Here is a 20,433-nt window from a genome sequence, read left to right on the forward strand (position 1 = left end):
TACAACCATATATAGGGAAATTGTAGCTTTGTGATCAACTATGGATGTAGAACTCTCTGTAGGGAAATAGTATTTTAATGATGTACCAGAGTACTAAGGATATACAATCATTTATAAGGAAAATTATAGGTTAATGTTAAGCCAATGATCTAAGGATGTACAACCATATATAAGAGAAATAGTAACTGTGTGATCAATCAGGGAACTTAGGATTTATTACCATATAAGGGAACAGTAGCTTAAGTATCACCCAGAGAAATAAGGGTTTACTACCATAGTGTATTTCTTGCATTGTAAAATTTTCATGCGTTTCCAATTTTCAGAGATTTTTATGTTTATTTTTGGACTTTTCAATTTTCTTATTATTTTTGTTCTTGCAATGTTAAATTTCTGCAGTTTGTGATCAGATTGTGTTAATTGTAAACATTTTGTCACATGCAGTACAAAGTTTAATTTCAGTACTCCAGCCTCATAATATATGACAAATATTCATTTAAAGACAGGATCCTAAAGATGACGGACACCTTGTACAGGGGAGGTAATTCATATTGAACTAAATGCTTTCTGATGGTGTCGAAGTTGATTCTTCTTCTAATCTGCTGCATTTGACTGTTTTCCCAAATGATAGCATGATACATGTTTATAGCTAATTATTCTTTGCTTCTGTTGGTTTTCAAATATGTATTTCACTCCATATCTCCATAATTTCAATCTGGTGCCTTTTGTAGAAAAGGTGTGAATATTTTATACTTCCCATGTGCATGTGCATTCATAAGATCCTGCAATGTCCCCAACCTCATTCAAGATGGAGACTTCAAGGTTTGAATCTTACTGAAGTTGGTCCGTGAATGTTCAAATCTATTACAGAATACAGCATCACATGACATAGATAGGCCTGGGGATTAACAGTTATGTGTACAGTAAAACCTGTTATGAGAGACAGCCCCTTCTGCCAACAAAAAGCAGTTTTTCAAGACAGGTGGTCTCTCATAGCAGATTTGTACAAAAAGACCAGTTTCCAAGGTCCAGTTTCAGAACAATTTCAAGAAAAATAACCACAATCACTGTACATATATTCTTGTCTTTATTAATAGTTCTTGCTAAAATATTGTATGCATTCATCTAAAAACAAAATTATATCACAATAAAGATATACTGCTATCATTAAACAGGAAATCACATTTACATTTGAAGATCACATATTTTGCATATGAAATCGTTTCTGAATTACTTGTTTTCCTGTATAAAAACCTAAATTTGTTTTGCCATGTTTAAACTGCTTTTTGCAAGTGGTCTGCTCTTTTTCACTTCTTTCAGTTACAATAATTATTTTCTCCAGCCTTAAAAATTGTCTCTTTTTAGTTGGAGGTTCATCCATTGTTATTAAGGTTCTAGGTGTTAAAATTATTAGTGCTTAACTGTGATATCAAACATAAAGACGATGGGAAAATATGAAAAATCTATACATGTGCATTGCATATCTAACAATTAATGAAATAAAAAGAAACAATTATCTCATCCAGAAATAGAACCATTTACTCAGACACAAAAGTCAACAGCTTCTTTCAAAGATGGCATACAAGGATTAACTCAAAAAGCAAAGTGTGTTACCTGGTCACACCAACTTGAATAGACAACAGCTTTGTGATTGGGATGTAATCACTTAACATGGTGGGGGGGCAAACAACAAACATCACAAGTTTTGAACACTATCAATCGAATCCTGCAAATGATTCTCTCTTGCTGGTTTAATAGATAATGGCCTTATTCACTCCTGGCAATATGGATTAACTCTATAGACATGCAATATATGCAGCCACTATGTCAACTTTGGCACTACAACGGCAATTCGTGACATGTACATTAGCCTGGTTTATGGACTGTAGCATCTGTCACCGGTAGCAACAATCCTTTTTTTTAAATATTACTTTTATGTTTGTTTTTTATTAGAACAATCATTACTAATCAAGTTGTCATTGTAACAACTAATTACATATAGGTCAATGGAGTCTGTCTGTTCTCGTGATACGGTCGTTGATAGGGATGCCGGGTCATATGATAAGGCCAGAAAGCAGGCTAAGTGCAGGAATAATTAGTCTGGTTCCCTGCTTTTTATGCTCAGAGCATTGCTCACCCCTATACGAATTGTGGAGAACAACGCAGGGAGCATATGAAGCAGGGAACCAGACTAGGAAATAATCTACATATACTTTAGTCTGGTTTATGACAGAAGCTATAAAACACTCTAAGCATAGCTAAACTAATTCGAACATCGGTAGCCAGCCTATTCTTTATAAAAAAAAGTTTTATTTAGAATGGTATAAGCGGTCGTTTTTACGAGGATTAAATAAAGGTCGGTTGAGTTTATCCTCGTTTTTGCTATGCGGTCGTTCATAGCAGTGTTGAAATGTATATTTTGCCAAGGTATCATGGTCGTTGGCCGCATTCAGCAGGTGGTCGCTCATAACAGATCATTTATATAACAAAAACAATCCATGCATTACAATTGTGGTCAGAAATGACAGGTGTTTGCTCGTAGCAGAGGTCGCTCACAGCAGTTTTTACTGTATTATTCTAGATATTGTCCTACTCTTCGGTGAGACATCAGTGACTTTTTTATGTTGCCTTACCCATTAATGGTGAGACATATTGGTATGACTTTTCTGTCCACAACAGCAGTGTTATCTTACCCGTCAATGGTGAAACATATTGGTATGACTTTTCTGTCCACAACTGTAGTGTTTTCTTATCCATGAATGTCCAGATATAGGTTGACTTTTTGGTCCATGACAGCAGTGATAGTTGCAACAGTGTGAAGGTCAAGTGAAAAAGTTTGTGAAAGTTTTGTCTCTTCTGCCATAGTTGCTGTATTCAACTTAAAATATGGTACATTATTACTGTATTCCCTCACATTTATATCTTGATATACCAGGATACTACTCATATCTTGTCATTGTCATTGACATAATGTTGACAGGCAAGACACAATGTTTCATGGAAAAGGTACCATCATATACTTCCTCGTAAAACTCAGCCTTCAGAATGATTGTAAATTTTATTTGTATTAAACATGTATTGATTGATGTTTAGATACTAAAGACAGGTCTTTGTTTTGCATAACTTCATTTCTTTCTTGCCTTCATAAAGAGTTGTTATTGCTTTACTTTTTACTTGATACAACTTTGATACATGGCTGGTTTAGCTAGCTTACAGAAAAGGAGAGAAAGTCTTTATTTTAAATTCATTCCATTTTGTAATAAATATAAAGTATTCACTAAGCCTAATTCTGCATTTTCTTCTAGTGGCATTTTGATCTTTTCCTGTATGTCCATCCATCCATTGGTAGAACCTTGTTGCAAGATGGTATAAATAGTTATCCTTATACCTGTGCCTTTTAGGATTTTGACTATGCATCTATAATTTTGAATAGAGTTATGGTCTTTGAAAGTTAATTTGCATTGTAATCAACATAGCTCAAGAACCATTCAGCATACACTGATGCAGTTGACATGAACATTGTGACCTCCAGTGCCTTGTATAAATTTAATCTTGTTTAGATGAGTTATGCCCTCCTGATTGCTAATTCTTCTGACATTGGTTTCTGCAAGGTAACTTCATCAAAAGTTTTAGATTTTCATCAGTATTAAATTGTGACTAGCATCCTTGTAAACTGACATTGCACATAGCTTCAAATTAATAAGACATTGAGCTAGTTTGATTTCCAGCATTCCATGATTAAATCAGTTATGGACCCGTATTGCTCATTCTCCTGACTTTAATTTCTGCTATACATCTTTGCTACCACTAAGTTTTGTGGATTTCAACCAATTCTGGCAGACAGTTTTCATGAGATGCTGAATGAGCTCAAATTCAAGCATTCTAAATTATCATTTGGAAGAGTTATGGCCCCTTATTGCCCCCTAAATTTGCTTTCCATGGCATAAATACACTAAGGAATATTGCATTTTGGCCAGAGTTATTATGCATCTTTAGACAGATGAGACCTTTAATAAGTTCAATTTTCAGCATTCTATGTCATCATTTAGAAGAGTTTATACCTTGAATGCCCATCTTGTCCAAACTTAAGGCCATGATAAGCAAATTACAGAGATCAGTGTCCTTTGTAATGCTGTTATTGATATTAACTCTAATGAACTTTTTGGGACTTGTACCTTTTCGACAAAAACCTTATTAGCACAATTAAACAAAAATGAGATAAATATATCAATATATAAAGTCTGAGCGTGTAACTAAGCAAATGGTGTGCATTTTCAGCATAATTAATTTAGAGAATTTAGTTCTTGTTTAATAGAATTATGATGGAATTGGTATCTATGCATTTTAGGCATGTTTTTGCATGTGCATATATGTATGTTTGCATTGACAGGAAAATGGTCCTTCTCTGATGAAAGTCATAAAACATAGGTAGTATGTTTCTTTGGCATGCATTGAGAAACTGTTATAATTAGACAGTCGAATTGTTTTGCTTTAGTTGCTCAATAGTACTATGCGTTCACTTGTATTTCTTGATTTCCAATTTTGTGTCATTTTTATGGTGGCTTCAAACCGCACATATAAATGTCCCACATTGTAACCGAAAAAGTGATTTGTATTCAGAGGCATATCCTAATTCACTGAATTTAAATACTGTATATGCTGTATATTTTCAAGTGTAAGTCCACCTGGCTATAAATTGACCCTATGGACATTCTGCAAACATGTACAATTTACAATATTACCTCTAGATATTTAAAATTTATTGTATGTCATGCTTATTAGATGAACCCTACTCTGCAAGAATCAGAATTGGAGCAACAACAAAAAATTGACTTACAATCAAGTACATTTGGTATTGCCTGTAAGTCAAGGCCAACTGTAAGAGTTACTGGATCAGATTTGCCATCACATAATGTGCCTGCAGTTCAGGATCATTGCATTTTGTTAGGAGTAATCAGTAGAATGAAGAATAAAGACCATGATTTGCTGGTGCATTATGGTAAATCAGGGTCTGTATTGTTTGCAGTTGGACTTGACTTGTATGCTTATATGTAACAACACAGTAATATTTTATAAAAACACAAAATTAGAATGGTGTAGCTCATCAGCTTGCACTAGAGTATAATATATTTGAAAACAGATAGAAAAAAATATAATTAACTTACAATTATAATGTACAGGTTTGTGATCTAAATCAAATTGAAGATGAATGTCACTTTTATTTGTATATCCTGCCCTGAAACAATATAGAAATTTAATAATGCTAACATATTAATCCCACATTAGAAAGAACAAAATTTGTTTGTATTGATACATTTGCAGATTTGTCTATCATGGTATGGAAACAAGAAAAGTTATATTTGGTAGATTCATATATATTTGTAAGAAAGATATTGTACTTTTGTCTCAAATATTACTTTATATTAATGTTTCATTATAAAACATATAATTTGTAATTCCTTTTTTGATATAAATGTTTCTGTTATTTGTTTGTTGCTTGTTCTTTTAGAATAAACACTATACTTACATTAGGTTATGGAAAGAAGCTAACCATCGTGCACACACTGAAAGTATGTTAGGTTACGACAAGAAGTTGACTTTAGCACACACACTGTAAGTATATTAAGTTATGGCAAGAAGCCAGCCCTTTGTACACACAGACTGCACATTGTTAGGTTATGGCAAGAAGCTGAAGCTTTGTACACACAGACTGTGCATATGTTATGTCAAGAAGCTGGTCTTTTGTACACACAGATGTTGCATATGTTAGATTATGGCAAGATGCTGGCCTTTTGTACACACAGAATGTGCATATGTTGGGTTATGGGAAGGTGCTGGCCTTTCATACACACAGTCTGTGCACATGTTAGGTTAGGCAAGAAGCTGGCCCATTGTACACACAGGCTGTGCATATGTTATGGCATGAAGCTGTGCTTATTACACAAAGACTGTATATGTTAGGTTATGGCAAGAGGCCTTTTGTACACACATACTGTGCATGTGTTTAGTTATGCAAGAAGTTGACCTTACTACACACATTTACATATGCTATCTTAAGGCAAGAAGCTGACCTTAGTACACACTGTGTTTGTGTTGAATATACAACTCATTTCATTGAAAATTGCAAAACACGTTCAGTATTTTGATTATTCCAGCATTGGTCAGCAAAAGTAGATTTTTTAAAGAAATTTCAGGTTTGCATAAAAGTAGCATATTGGATCTGTGCATCACAGGATAAGTATCGGATATTGTAAGTTAGGCTGAAAGTTAATTTAGAGAAATGCCTATATAGTGCATTCAGATGTATTGAATATTAAGCCTTAGTTTTGCTGCAGTGTCCAGTGCATCCAAAGTTTATTTGAAAATCCTTGATTTTTGTAAAACATGAAAATATAAAAGTCATGGAGACACTTGGCACATGCAAACATATGTAAAAATGACAGTTATTAATATTTATTATTATTATTATTATTATTATTATTATTATTTGTTACCAATTTGAATTGCTAACATTATGGTTTACAGAGTATGTATTAAGGTTTATAAAAAGAACAATGTGATCTGTGGAAATATTCTTAATTATTGCAAAAGAACCCTACTCGGATATCACTGGTAAGACTCTAATAGCCAAAACTATGTTCTTAGCCCATGTACAGTCCTATGCTCTATATATATATATATGTATATACATATGCATGTGAGTGTAGTATACTGCATTTTGTCTAATCAAAAATCATTTGATAATCTTCATCTACTAAATGTATCTTACACATTTTTTGTATTATTTAGTAATTTGCATTGCAGTACCATATGTTGAAATATCTACAATCGTATTATTGCATGACATTTTCATTGTGGTTTCAGAAATATTAGTCTTGTTGCTAATTAAATATATAAATGTATTTATAACAAGCTGGTAGTTTCTTTTATCAGGAAGTTAATAATCACACATGGTGTTATAGAGCCAATAAATATTTCACATGCTCAGTATCCTTTGGCATAAATCTTTTATTCTTCATAGATATTTCTTTCTCATGGTTGGTAAAACAAATCAAGTTGCATCCTTTTTGAAATAGGGCATGCACAAGCCTTTAAATTGCTGTACATTGTGTTTTCAATGATTTTACTGGCACAGAGATAATAATTTAATTCAATATATCTGTAATGCATTATCTGTCACTATTTGTAGTTTACCCTTCTAGGCTATGGAAAGCCTTATCCATGCAAGATGTACCATTCTCCAATTCTATAGTATTCTCACACCCTTCCAATTGTTTGTTACCCTACTGATTTTAAAAACATAAAAGCATCAAGGATTTAAAAAAATGGAGGAAATATTGTAATTTCTTTCATCAATTTATAAATTCTAACCTGATCGTTGTCAGGGGGTCGCTAACACTGTCATCATCTTGGCATTTCAAACTGACTGAAGCTCTCAATGTAAACAAGCAGACAGACTGCTCACTGTCCTTTTCTGGCTTCTAAAACAGTCCATTTCATTAAAAACTGTTGTCTGCATCCAATATTTTGCAGTGTCTACTTTTAATACTTTTTAAAAAGAGTTGAATAAATAAAAAGACAAACTCTTATATACATGTATTTAAAGATAGTTAATTTCAAATTTTAAGGAAGTATTTAGATTATCAAAGATGGTGAATTACATCACATTTGTTACTTGAAATCAGACTTGCCCATGCAAATATGGTGACCATGTTACTAAAGAAATTACTGTTTGATATGAAATGCTAACAAGTTGACAGTGTTTGGGACCCCTGGTGAAAATCAAGTTAGAAATTTTAAATTGTTGAATTAAATAAGTTTTCAGCATTTTTTATTTCCTTGATACCTTTTGTTTTTAAAATCTGTTGGTGTGTACAAAAGGGAAGGTGTGTAAATACTATAGTAAAGTTCTATGGTGTGTACGTCATAGACCCAGTCTGACTCCATGTTAAAGCCCATTCACAGTAGTGCATTTAATTCTTTTCTGGATGACCTGTTGAGTAAAGATGGAAAATTTATTGCTGGAGAGAAAAATAAATACCAAGGTTGTTTGGGGTTTTAGGACCATAGAATATAAATTCCTCCAATTTTGAACATTACTATCTGCCCTTTGTCTTTTCAATAAGTAATATTGATAACAGTGGACTAAGCATGACCTCATTGTTACTTGTCATCTTTACTTATTTTATTTGAAAACTAGTTTTCACAGTCAATTTCTTTCAGAATAATGCAGTCTGTATGGAAATGTGCGCATAAGAAAACCCAGTGGAACATACCCAATCAGTTTGTCATGCACAGAATGTGTATGTATGGACAGATCTCCAGTTTGTTATATTTAGACTCATCATAGTTTGGATCTGGCTGAAAAATGAAGAATTTACAGAGGTTATTCTTCATCCCCATATTCTGCTTCCCACTTCCACCCTGAATCTGCAGAATCTCAGAGTGGGACACATATTTCTTTAGATAGTAGTCATTCTGTTGGTATGATTGAGTGGCCCCCCCCCCCCCCCAGGGAAGAGTACTGGATACTGGTCACCTGGCCCGACCACAGAACATCTATGACTAGGTACTCAGCACTAGTCATGAATTCTAACTATTCAATCACCAGCTTGAGACATCAATCACCTGTCACTGACCAATGTTTATCAAACAAGGATCACCAGTCAGTGCAGATGGATTCAGGAACACATTAACACACCGAGGCCCTGAGTGGCCGAGTGGTCTAAAGCGCTTACCCTTCTGGATCACTGCCATCTCACCTCTGTCTGCGTGGGTTCAAGTCCAAGGCTCAGCTATCGTGGGTACGTGGGAAAGCCTGCCAGTAGCTTCTCGTGGGTCGGTGGTTCTTCTCTGGGTTTTCCAGGGTTCTTCCTCCACCAGTTATACTGGCCGCCATGTATAGCCTATCTTGTGCTGAAAAATGGCGTTAAACCCTAGAACAACAACAACAACATCATCAACACACCATCGATGCTACCAATTAATTCCACCAAAAGGAGAGAGCCAGCATTTATGCATTTCACTGTGAATGGGGATCAGATCAACAAACACTCACTTACTATGTTTCCTTTTACTTGATGACTGTGGAGTTGCCCTTTTCAGGAAATGATTCTCATCAGTGTGCTGTGGATGGACAATTTATGGCTGTCTAGCAATGCCAGGTTTGCTGGAAAATGCACCTTAATTGCCTTCTCAGGTCAGACTGAATGGAAGCAATCAGTTAGACTTATTTGCCCCAAAAACCTAGAAGGTAAGAGGAGTATGGTCACCCTTGTAGACAAGGTGACTAAAAGGAACAGTTCTGTTACTCCCCATGAGGATTCATAGGAAATGAACACCACTGTTAACCAGTCTTCCCCTCAGTGGATAGATTCTGGTACTGCACACAGAGCTAGTCCTGCCTCCTCTTGAGTTCAAGAGCAGGATGATGACAGCTGAACCATTTCAGCCAAGTCTAATGGGTTCTCTGAGGACCATGAGAAGTAGTAGTTGCTCACTTCTGGTCTCAAGATAATTCTGCTACAATATTTCAATGATTGGTTGCTTCAATGTAGCAGCAAAGAGTTAATCTTGTGACATTTGTCCTGCTGTTGGTCCACAATGATACAGCTAGGTAATTGTTCCTTTCCAAAAGAGAATCTGAGCTAATTCCTTCTCAGGGTTTCATTTCCAAAGTAATGAGCTTTCTCACTTGCCTGGAGCAGTTTTGTGTATTCCCAGAAAGGATAGACAGAATCATTGCTCTATTGAGGACTTTTTAGGCCAAGACTTCATCATCAGTCTAACTTTACCTTTCCCTCCTTGGGACCTTGAACTCCACAGAGGACATGGTTCCATGAGAGGGGATTCACCTCTCCACACAAGGATTCTTTCAGGCTGAATTTCTCTAGGGTAAATTTTTCAGTCTCATCCGAAATGGTAGTTGAATTGCAACATTTACCTGACTGAAGTTCCACAAGGTGCCCTGAACCCTACTCATTATCTGCACATGACACATCATTTGGGTTTGGATGCTCATCTAGAGCCACCTGTACTTCGCCTGGGTCTTTTTCTTTGGAGGAAGTAAGCCATATAATCAATTTGAAAAACAATGCAGGTGTTTTAGCCTGCATGAGTGCATAGACCAAATCAGGGGGCATTACATGATGATCTCAGACAACACAAAGAGGTACCTGTGCATTTTCTAATTGCATGGGGGTCTTGAGCCTTCTATGCTGGATAGAGTCAGAATGTATTACCCTCTGAGGTTGCTATATACCCAGCAAGAAAAATGTTCATGCAGACAATCCAGGACAGGCAAAGTAGTTCTGATGGAATGGTATCAGCATCTTACAGTAGCAGAATCCAAATTTAGTCTGTTACAGAGGTCTCTGGTAGACATGTTCACGAAAGTGAACAAGCAACCCTTTTATGTCTTTCCAGTCCCAGATGAAAGAGTCTGGGCAGTGGATGCTTTCACTTTTAGATGGGATCAGATGTTTGCCTTTGTGTTCCCACACTTCAGATTAATTCTGCAGGTTCTCCAGAAGGTCAGGACTTTCACTGCTCAACTCATGATATCTTCTTTTTGTGGCCTCAATGGACATGGTTCTTGGACTCCTCAACTTTTTAATAGACCATCCCAGATCATTACCTTAGTGGAGGAACCAAGTCAAAGGTATATTTTGCCTGGGTCTGAGAGTTGTGGCACAAATGTTGACCCATATCACTGCTGACTAACAGCAGTGGATTTGTTTTATTGTAAGGTAAGTAATTTAGTTCTTACTGACAAATTTAGCTTCAAAATAGTGATGGGTAATGTATTACTGATATTACAATATAGCTTCGGGGGGAATACAATTTTATTTATTTAATACATACCTGTCACAAAATGTGTGCTTGGGCCTTTTGATGTAGAGTTAGAATGGCTTTTTGATGTACACACTTTGAAACTTTTCTACGATGGGTGGATGTTACATTTGGCATACATGGTGGTTTTCCGTACCGGAAAAGGGTAAGCTACACAATGGTTACAAGTATTACTTAATACAATTATTCCCCCCACTACATTGTTATGCCTGTTGTTAGAAGTTATGAATGCATTGACTAATTCTTGAATTGTTACCATCATTGTCTATATTCAGGTGGAGCAAGTAGGCCTACATCAAATGGTGCTCTGTTACCACCAGCACCACCGTCATCTGTACAATCAGGGGCATCACCTGCACCACCACCACCACCACCTGTAGCTCCACCCCTGCCACCACCAGGTTACAGCACAACACCACCAGCACCACCAGCTGCCTCTGGAGATCGAGGTGCCTTGCTTAGCTCCATCACTAGTTTCAGAAAAGGGGGACTGAAGAAAACAGAAACCATTGATAAGAGTGCTCCTAAAATCTAATGCCACCCTCACACACACACATGAGCTAAAAGTTTGATATTGAAACTATGGTTTTTGAATAAGATACAAATGGACAGGAAACTGGTGTACATTTGTAGTTTATTAATATTATAAAAGACTTCCAGAAAGATATTGTTCATTTGCTCTTTATATTCTTGGTTTATAGCATCTTCACTTGCCAGGGTTCCGATATGATAACCCTATATTACTTTGGCGTTTTGAGCAGATATTTCTGTGCTTTAGGCCTGTGAATTTCATTGGATGCAGCAGCAAGCCACCACATCCAATCAAAATTAAGTTGTTCAAATTTGAACACTGTTCCTACATGATCGAGACAAGGGGAGCACACAACTTGAATGGACTGATAAATAAGCAATTTTCCACTGCTGGTCCATGTATGTATAAATACCTTTCATCAAATACACATATCATGCCTTCCCACTGATACGTAGTCATACTTTCAAAGCTAAAATTACAAAGAATCCTTTTTAGGTCAATTGCCTCCATCATTTCTGGCCAATGTACAATGCACTGCTGTTACACGCTATTGGTTAGGTGGCATTACATACTAAGGAAGGCAACTCTTGAAATCCAGTAGACATCGCTAGGACAAAGCACTAAAATATGTTCAATCTACCAAGGTGTAGATAGGGTTTTCATATTGGAACCTTGGCTAGCGAAGATGGGTTGATAGCAAACATAGAATTTGCACATATTTGTATCATGTGAAAAATAATGAAATTACAGTATTTTCATTTGGTAGTTCTGTCAGTTAAAAGATTAAATTTGTAATTGAACTAATTAAACATTATCTGTACAGTTTGTTATAAGAATGTACTTGTATGAGTCATTATGGTCACTTTTCGGTTTTATTTACATCAAATGCGCACATTGTATAGTTTTATTTCATTGTAAATATTAAATTTGCATTGAATGCCAAAATTTATGGGAAATCATATTTTCATGTGCAGATATTGGAGAAAGATAAAATAACTCATGAACATTAGTGTTATTGTTAATCATGGTGATATGATGAAATGTGTTTCCATATTCATCATAAGAATCAAAAGACTGTTACATCTTTGCCAGAGGGGCCCCGAGTGGTCTAAAGCGCTCTCCATTATGGATCAGTGCCATCTCACCTCTGTCTGCGCCGGTTCGAGTCTCGGATTCAGCCAATGTGGGTATGTGAGAAAGCTTGCCAGTAGCTTCTCGTGGTTCTTTCCTGGGTTTCCTGGGTTCTTCCTCCACCATTAATACTGGCTGCCATGTATAGCCTATCGTGCGCTGAAAAATGGCATTAAATCCCACAACAAAAACAACAACATCTTTACCAGAATGTTGAAATCAAGGAATTTATATCACACTTGTGAATTAGTTTGATTTATTTTATAGAAGAGACTTTGAAGCATACATAAAAGTCTGTATTACTGTCAACGTTTATAAAGTATGCATTTAATGTATTTGGAGACTATAAGATTGGGATGATAAATGCATGGGTCAGAACCAAGCATGTGCTGAATGCAAGATCACACAGGTCTTAAGGTACTTTGTAGCAATAAACACCAGTAATAAGGTCACACAGGTCTTTGGGTACTTAAATAGCAATACACAGGAATAATTAAGGTCACACAGGCCTTCAGGTACTTTGTAGCAGTACACTAAAATATAGTTATAAACAGTAATAATTTAGATCACATAGATCTTCAGGTACTTTCTAGTAACAGTAATAAACACTAGTAAGCTCACATAGGTCCTTGGATATTTTGTAGCACTAAACACTAATGAGCTCACACACAGACCTTTAGGTACTTTGTAGCAATAAACACTAATAAGATCACACAGGCCTTCAGGTACCTTGTAGCAGTGAACATTAATAAGATCACACTGGCCTTCAGGTACTTTGTTGCAGTAATAAACTTGTGTATGTGTAAAAAAATAAGAATGTCTAGTGTCTAAAATTTATTCCATTTATGGTACATTTTTTCATACTTTATTGAGTAGTGACTGCATACCAATTTATTTTGTTCTGATTCTGATTTTTGTTTTGTATATTCTTTAAATAACAGTCCTATATTATACTCTCTTAAATCAGACATTCTTGAATATTGAAGCTAAAAAATTTATTTACATTATAATTGTACTTTCAAAAAGTAAATATGAAAAATAATCTCATATGACCAATAGTATGTGCATTTATTTGTTTGATTTTATAGTGTCAATTTTATTTATCTGCAGCGAGAAAAATCAAGCTATAATTGCTTGGAAAAATACCTAAATAACTTTGAGCATACTTATGTGAATTAAAATTATGTTTATGTATCATATATTTGCCATTTGATGTACATCAGCCAAGTTTATCTCCCCTGTAGATTTCCTGGTAATGAAAGCATTTTTGTTCTTCTTTATTTATATTTTATATACGGAGAACTGGGCAGATCCAGTGTGTTCATTATGTACCAATGTGCCAGTGGTCTGGTACCTGCTGTCATTGCTACATTACAAATGTTTTGACTAAGGCTCTGTACCATGCTGCAGATTTATGTTGAACTCCATACAAGATGACCGATATGCCAGAATAGTCTCATTCATTAATAAGCTCACATACAGGCCTTTAGGTACCTTGTAACAATGAACACTAATAACTTCACACACAGGCCTTTAGGTACCTTGTGACAGTGAACAGTAATAACTTTGCACACAGGCCTATAGGTACCTTGTAACAATGAACAGTAATAACTTCACACACAGGCCTTTAGGTGCCTTGTAACAATGAACAGTAATGACTTCACACACAGGTCTTTAGGTTGTTGTTTTTGTAGGCTTTTCAGCACATGATGGGCTGTACATGGCAGCCAGTATTATTGGTGGAGGAAGAACCCAGGAAAAACCCAGAAAGAACCACCGACCCACAAGAAGCTACTGGCAAGCTTTCTCACATACCCACATTAGCCAAATCCAAGACTCGAACCCATGCAGACAGAGGTGAGATGGCAGTGGTCCATAACGTAGAGCACTTTAGACCTCTCGGCCACTCAAGGCCCCAGGCCTTTAGGTATCTTGTAACAATGAACAGTTATAACTTCACACATAGGCCCTTAGGTACCTTGTAACAGTGAACACTAATAACTTCACACACAGGTCTTTAGGTACCTTGTGACACTGAACAGTAATAACTTCACACACAGGCCTTTAGGTACCTTGTAACAATGAACACTAATAACTTCACACACAGGCCTTTAGGTACCTTGTAACAATGAACAGTAATAACTTCACACATAGGCCCTTAGGTACTTTGTAACAATGAACAGTAATAACTTCACACACAGGCCTTTAGGTACCTTGTAACAATGAACAGCAATAACTTCACACACAGGCCTTTAGGTGCCTTGTAACAATGAACAGTAATAACTTCACACACACGCCTTTAGGTGCCTTGTAACAATGAACAGTAATAACTTCACACACAGGCCTTTAGGTTGTTGTTGTTGTAGGGTTTAATGCCATTTTTCAGCACATGATCGGCTATACATGACGGCCAGTATTATTGGTGGAGGAAAAACCCAGAAAGAACCACCGACCCACGAGAAGCTACTGGCAAGCTTTCTCACATACCCACATTAGCCAAATCCAAGACTTGAACCCATGCAGACAGAGGTGAGATGGCAGTGATCCGTAACGGAGAGCACTTTAGACCACTCGGCCACTCAGGGCCCCAGGCCTTTAGGTATCTTGTAACAATGAACAGTAATAACTTCACACATAGGCCCTTATGTACCTTGTAACAATGAACAGTAATAACTTCACACACAGGCCTTTAGGTACCTTGTAACAATGAACAGTAATAACTTCACACACAGGCCTTCATATACCTTGTAACAGTGAACAGTAATAACTTCACACACAGGCCTTCAGGTACCTTGTAACAGTGAACAGTAATAGCTTCACACACAGGCCTTTAGGTACGTTGTAGCAGTAATAAACTCATATATGTGTTAAAGAAAAGGAAGTCCAGTATCTAAAATTTGTTCCATTTATGGTACACCATTTCCCATTTTATTGACTAGCAACTGCATACATATTCTAATTCTGATTTTTCTTTTTGCATGTTCTTTAAATAAGAATCCTATATTATACTTTCTTAAATCTGACATTCTTTAACATTGAAGCAAAACAAAATTAGTTTCATCATATATTTCACTGTCAAAAAGTAACTATGAAAATAATTTCATACGGCCATTAGTATATTCATCAATTACCTTGATTTTACAGTGTGAATCATATTTATTTTTAGCAGGAAAAGTCTTCTTACCTGTAATTGCTTAGAAAAGTACATAAATAATTTTCAACATATTTATGATAAATGAAATTATATGTTTATGTATCATATAGTCCCCATTTGATGTAAGTCTGCCTAGTTTATCTTCCCTGTTGATTTCCTGATAATGAAAGTATTTTTTGTTTGCTTTTATTTATAGTTTATATATAGAGAACTGGGTAGGTCCAGTGCATTTGTTATGTACCAATGTACCAGTGGTCTGGTACCTGTTGTCTTTGCTACATTACAGATGTATTGAAAAAGGCTCTGTACCATGCTGCAGAGTTATATTGGACTCCATACAAGATGGCTGATAGGCCAGAATAGTCTCATTTAGTTTACTGAAATAGCAGTCTCTCATATAACCAAGGTGCTGATTCATCTTGTTCCTAAATAAGTTGTTCAAGTTTAGGAAATGTTTTCTGTTGGATTTTCTGCTTTTCTTTTGCTTGTTTCCTTAAAGTTAGACATCATCTTGTCCATAGATAGGTGCTAATGATTTTTGTATCCTGTTTTAAATATCTTCTCTCTTTAAATTTGATGTCATGTAAATACTTTTATGGGAAAATATTGGAAACTGTGCAATATCACGAAGATCTCGTTTGTTAGCAATTAGAAAACTTTAGTATTTGTTCAGTCGTAGATTACTCCTGAACAAATTTGTTATTGGCATTATTATGCAGAAGTAATGTCGACACTAATATATACTAATATTTAATGTCAACACTAACATATACTAATATTTAATGTTGACTCTACCATATACTGATTGGCAATGTTGACTCTTCCATATACTGATAGGTAATGTTGACTCTACCATATACTGATAGGCAATGTTGACTCTTCCATACACTGATTGGCAATGTTGACTTTAACATATACTGATAGGTAATGTTGACTCTACCATATACTGATGGGTAATGTTGACTCTACCATATACTGATAGGTAATGTTGACACTAACATATACTGATAATTAATGTTGACACTAACATATACTGATAATTAATGTCCACACTAACAAATACTGATAGGTAATGTTGACTCTGCCATATACTAATAGGTAATGTCACAGTGCTTTAGGCTTGAAGCTTCATTGTACATAGCAGGAAGGTCATTGTGACCCAAGTTATGTTGGATTCTGCTGACACTGATAAAACATTACATCAAGGTGATAATATACACACACTGTTACAGTAGATATCATGAAATCTGACTTTCTAACCTTATGTATCTATACATCCATACTAAAAGTAGGTCACCGTGACCAACATTTCATGTCCATAATGCAGTTAAAATCATTTAATGTTATCTTTTTATCTCTAACATGTCTTATGGACATGATTTTTTTAATTTTTTATTTTTTTCTATTGTAATATTACCAAGTGTGTATGTGTATGTATGTTTTGTGTAGAGATCCAGTTTTCAAAATAAACTGAAGTATTTTTTATTAAAAAATATGAAACGAATTAGCAGAGTTGAAAGTTTTCATTGTCATCAAAAAAGTATGGATACTCTGATATGTAGATCCAAGAGAATAAAGAAAAACATGCTTATTCAAACTTTCTAACATGAGCCAAATCTGAAAACAGTACATACCATTTCATCCTAGATAAATGAAGCTTGTAATGATATAGCCAGGACCACTATATCATCATCACAGTTATTAATGTAATTCTATGGTTAGGACACAAGCTTCTTGAATACATTTTGATTTAGTCCAGAATCCTGTGTTTTATATTATTCATCAGTTAGATGTTATTTATTATACATTTTTATATACAAAATATTTCAGGCAATGCAGAGGCAGATTAACATGTTATGGATCAATCACATTTTTAAAATTTATTATTCGTCTCTTAAGCATCATTTCCCTTCTGGCAGTCATTATATTTCACCCTCTGCCTCCCGTATGTGCCAATTTACATTATGTTGTGTAATGTTGTGATCTTTAAGTATATTTGGCAAAATTTAGGTCACGTTTCTCCTCATTTTACCATGACAGATTTTGTGATTCCTTCCACCTGCCTATTAGCCCATCTTTCCATTTATTTTTAAATGTATCTTTCCTAGACCACTGGAAGAAAATTCACCAAAACTTGGTACATTTGTTTTTAATATGGTAAAGACATATAAGGCTGGTAAAGTTTTTGTCTCTCTGTCCATGGGATCAGAAAGGAAGGGTGAGAAAAATCAAATTGACCACACAAAAATCAAGGACAATGATGTCCTCAAATAGTTTTAATCAAAGTTAATATGTATATGTACAAGGATTACATTAAAATACATATAGTGGAGTGTGACCTCTGCTGATCAAGTCCCTGAAAATAGAATTATCTTGGGAGACACTGAGTAGAGTGAGATGTTGTTGTTTTCAATTAGGCTACCCATATGATATAAATGACATGGAGATTTGTGATTAAACCTTTTAATTTTCACTGTGGAAGCCCATGTCATCTGTATAGAGTACCATCTTTATTTGCTTTCAGGTTGGTTCATACTGCAAAATGCATAGACCCTGCTATGCCACTGCTATGCAGTAGCAGAGTTGGGCCTATGCAGTTTATTGTGATTAATAAGTAAAACATACAGCATAGACCCTGATCTGCTGGCACATTACACAATGACAGTTCATTGTCTGTATTGTTTGTAGTTGGACCTGACCTATAAGCAAGTGCATATGGCTCTGATGCGAATGAATTGTTTAGTCCTCAAAGAAAAAGTTACAATCCGCAAGAGTAGATAGGTTTAGACAAGTTCTAACACCTATGTTTGTTTGTCAAAGTGTCGGAACGTATGTTACATTTATTAAATTATAAAATAGAAATCAAAGTGAACGTGATTGCCAAATAGAGAAGCAAACTTGTAATTGGGCCTGGGTGATAATATTATAGACTTTGTACCAGAATATTCTTGCTTATTTTTAGAAGTTCTGTTGCAAGTAGAACAGATAAATGTAGGGATGAAAGACTAGTAATGAACCCAAAAGATGATGAGACCTTCCAAATTCATTGAAACCTCTCTGTTAAGGATATCCAAGGGAACACATAAACTTGGCCGTTGTTGACAGGTGTGCTTTATTTAGCAGTTATAGATTATAAAAATAAGGATATGGCATCCTAAATATTTTCTTTTTTATCAGGTGTCTTTGACGCTGAGGTATCCACTAATGTGGGTATCATCATTGTAGCTCAGAATTTAAAATGAAGGAATGTATGTTAAACATAAATCCCACGGTGAAATGCTAGTCTCTGCCAAACCATATTCTGCTAAATGTAATATAATGCAAGGAGCTGTGCCAAACCTTATTCAGCTCAATGTAATATAATGCAAAGAGAGAATGGCTTAATTACAGTTTTTCAGAAAGTTATTTATCATTGAAAAGTTTGATTTTAATTTCAGCATGTCTTAAGTGTCATTATTTGTATGAATGATTTGCCTCATCTACTGTACATTAACAGTATATTACCTACCATGAGGGAGGATTAGTATGTGAATAGTGTGTTTGCTGTTATTGTTTGATTTTATTTTCCTTTCTTACAAGACATTTTAATTGCTGAATAAATTTCATGTCTGTATTTGTTTTTTTGTTTTGTGTGCTAGTGACTTATTACATCAGATTCATTCATGTAGAATAGCCAATCACAGTAAAATGACATTGTTCACAAGTATCATGTATGTATGTGATATATGAAATATAAAGATGTCTTGTACATTTAAAAAGAACAATGCTCATTTTTTGGCCATTAAATATTATAGGATCTCAAATGGGAAGTGATTTAATATTGAATTTATAAAATGAGATGAAAAATGTAAAATTTTTGTGAGCCTTGGTAGGCAAAATCTGGACATTATTGAATGAGTTTCATATATTTTATATTACATGCAAATCATTACCCATTTGAGATTCTGTTTATCACAGCTTTTATTTGAATGGAAAAAAGAGTAAAGAAGAAGAAATAATATCATTTATTCTAACTCAGATGGTGTACCTTTAATTTGTTACAAATTAGAATTCAAATAGAAATTGTCCTTCAGAATAAATGGAACACTTGACTCAAAGAACATTGTTTTTCAACACTAATGGATGTTCTGTGTTATGTCATATAGTTTGATTCATTTAGATTTGACATTTAGTGTAAAAGTTTTGACACCTAAGGTATGGCACAGTCAGTACTGGAACTTATTGAATGTTCATGTGAATAGATTATTACTGGATGAAAAAATTCCATGTTTACTTTGATGTACTTTTATGATGAGATATTAGTTTTAGTTGATTTGGAACATGAGACTATCGGAATTGCATCACATAAGAAACATTAGATCATATGAGCTATCTTACTGCATAAAAATACTGTGCTTTAATAGGCTTACTGTTCTGTCATTTGGGAGACTGGTTTCTGCCCATATTCTTCTATGGACAGAGGTGAGTTTATTTATTTCTAGAAGTTTTAACTATTCTTGTACGTAGGGCAGATTCCATGTTACAGGATTACCATCCCCCACCCCCACCTATGCATGCTATCAATGGACATATACCCTTTGTTTTATTTGTTGTACTTGTTCTCATTTGGGGTTTATTGCCATATTTTTTGCATATGATAGGCATTACATGGCATAATTAGCCCCTATTGGGTAAATTTGTCATATTCAGAAAGATGTGACCTTTTTTCTTGGGGAAGTCGATTCGAAAAATGGCCACCAAACTCTTGATAATATTAGGAAAAAACGTT

General features: G+C 35.1%; 1 protein-coding gene across 2 annotated transcripts in view; it reads left to right on the forward strand.

Annotated features, from left to right (window-relative positions):
- Positions 1-19,278, forward strand: part of LOC149789452 (PX domain-containing protein kinase-like protein) — an 87,401-nt gene extending 68,123 nt beyond the window's left edge. The window contains exon 14 of one of the 2 annotated variants that reach the window (XM_089975546.1): positions 11,124-19,278. In XM_089975546.1, coding sequence (XP_089831672.1) covers positions 11,124-11,383 — 260 coding nt within the window. In that variant the 3' untranslated portion in view covers positions 11,384-19,278. The remainder of the gene's footprint in view (positions 1-11,123) is intronic. The other variant, XM_089975547.1, reaches the window with a different exon arrangement.
- Positions 19,279-20,433: the final 1,155 nt, after the last annotated feature.

The sequence above is a fragment of the Sinohyriopsis cumingii genome, chromosome 11, assembly GCF_028554795.1.
Source record: "Sinohyriopsis cumingii isolate HCF-2022 chromosome 11, ASM2855479v2, whole genome shotgun sequence".
In the NCBI taxonomy this organism is placed as follows: Eukaryota; Metazoa; Mollusca; class Bivalvia; order Unionida; family Unionidae; genus Sinohyriopsis; species Sinohyriopsis cumingii.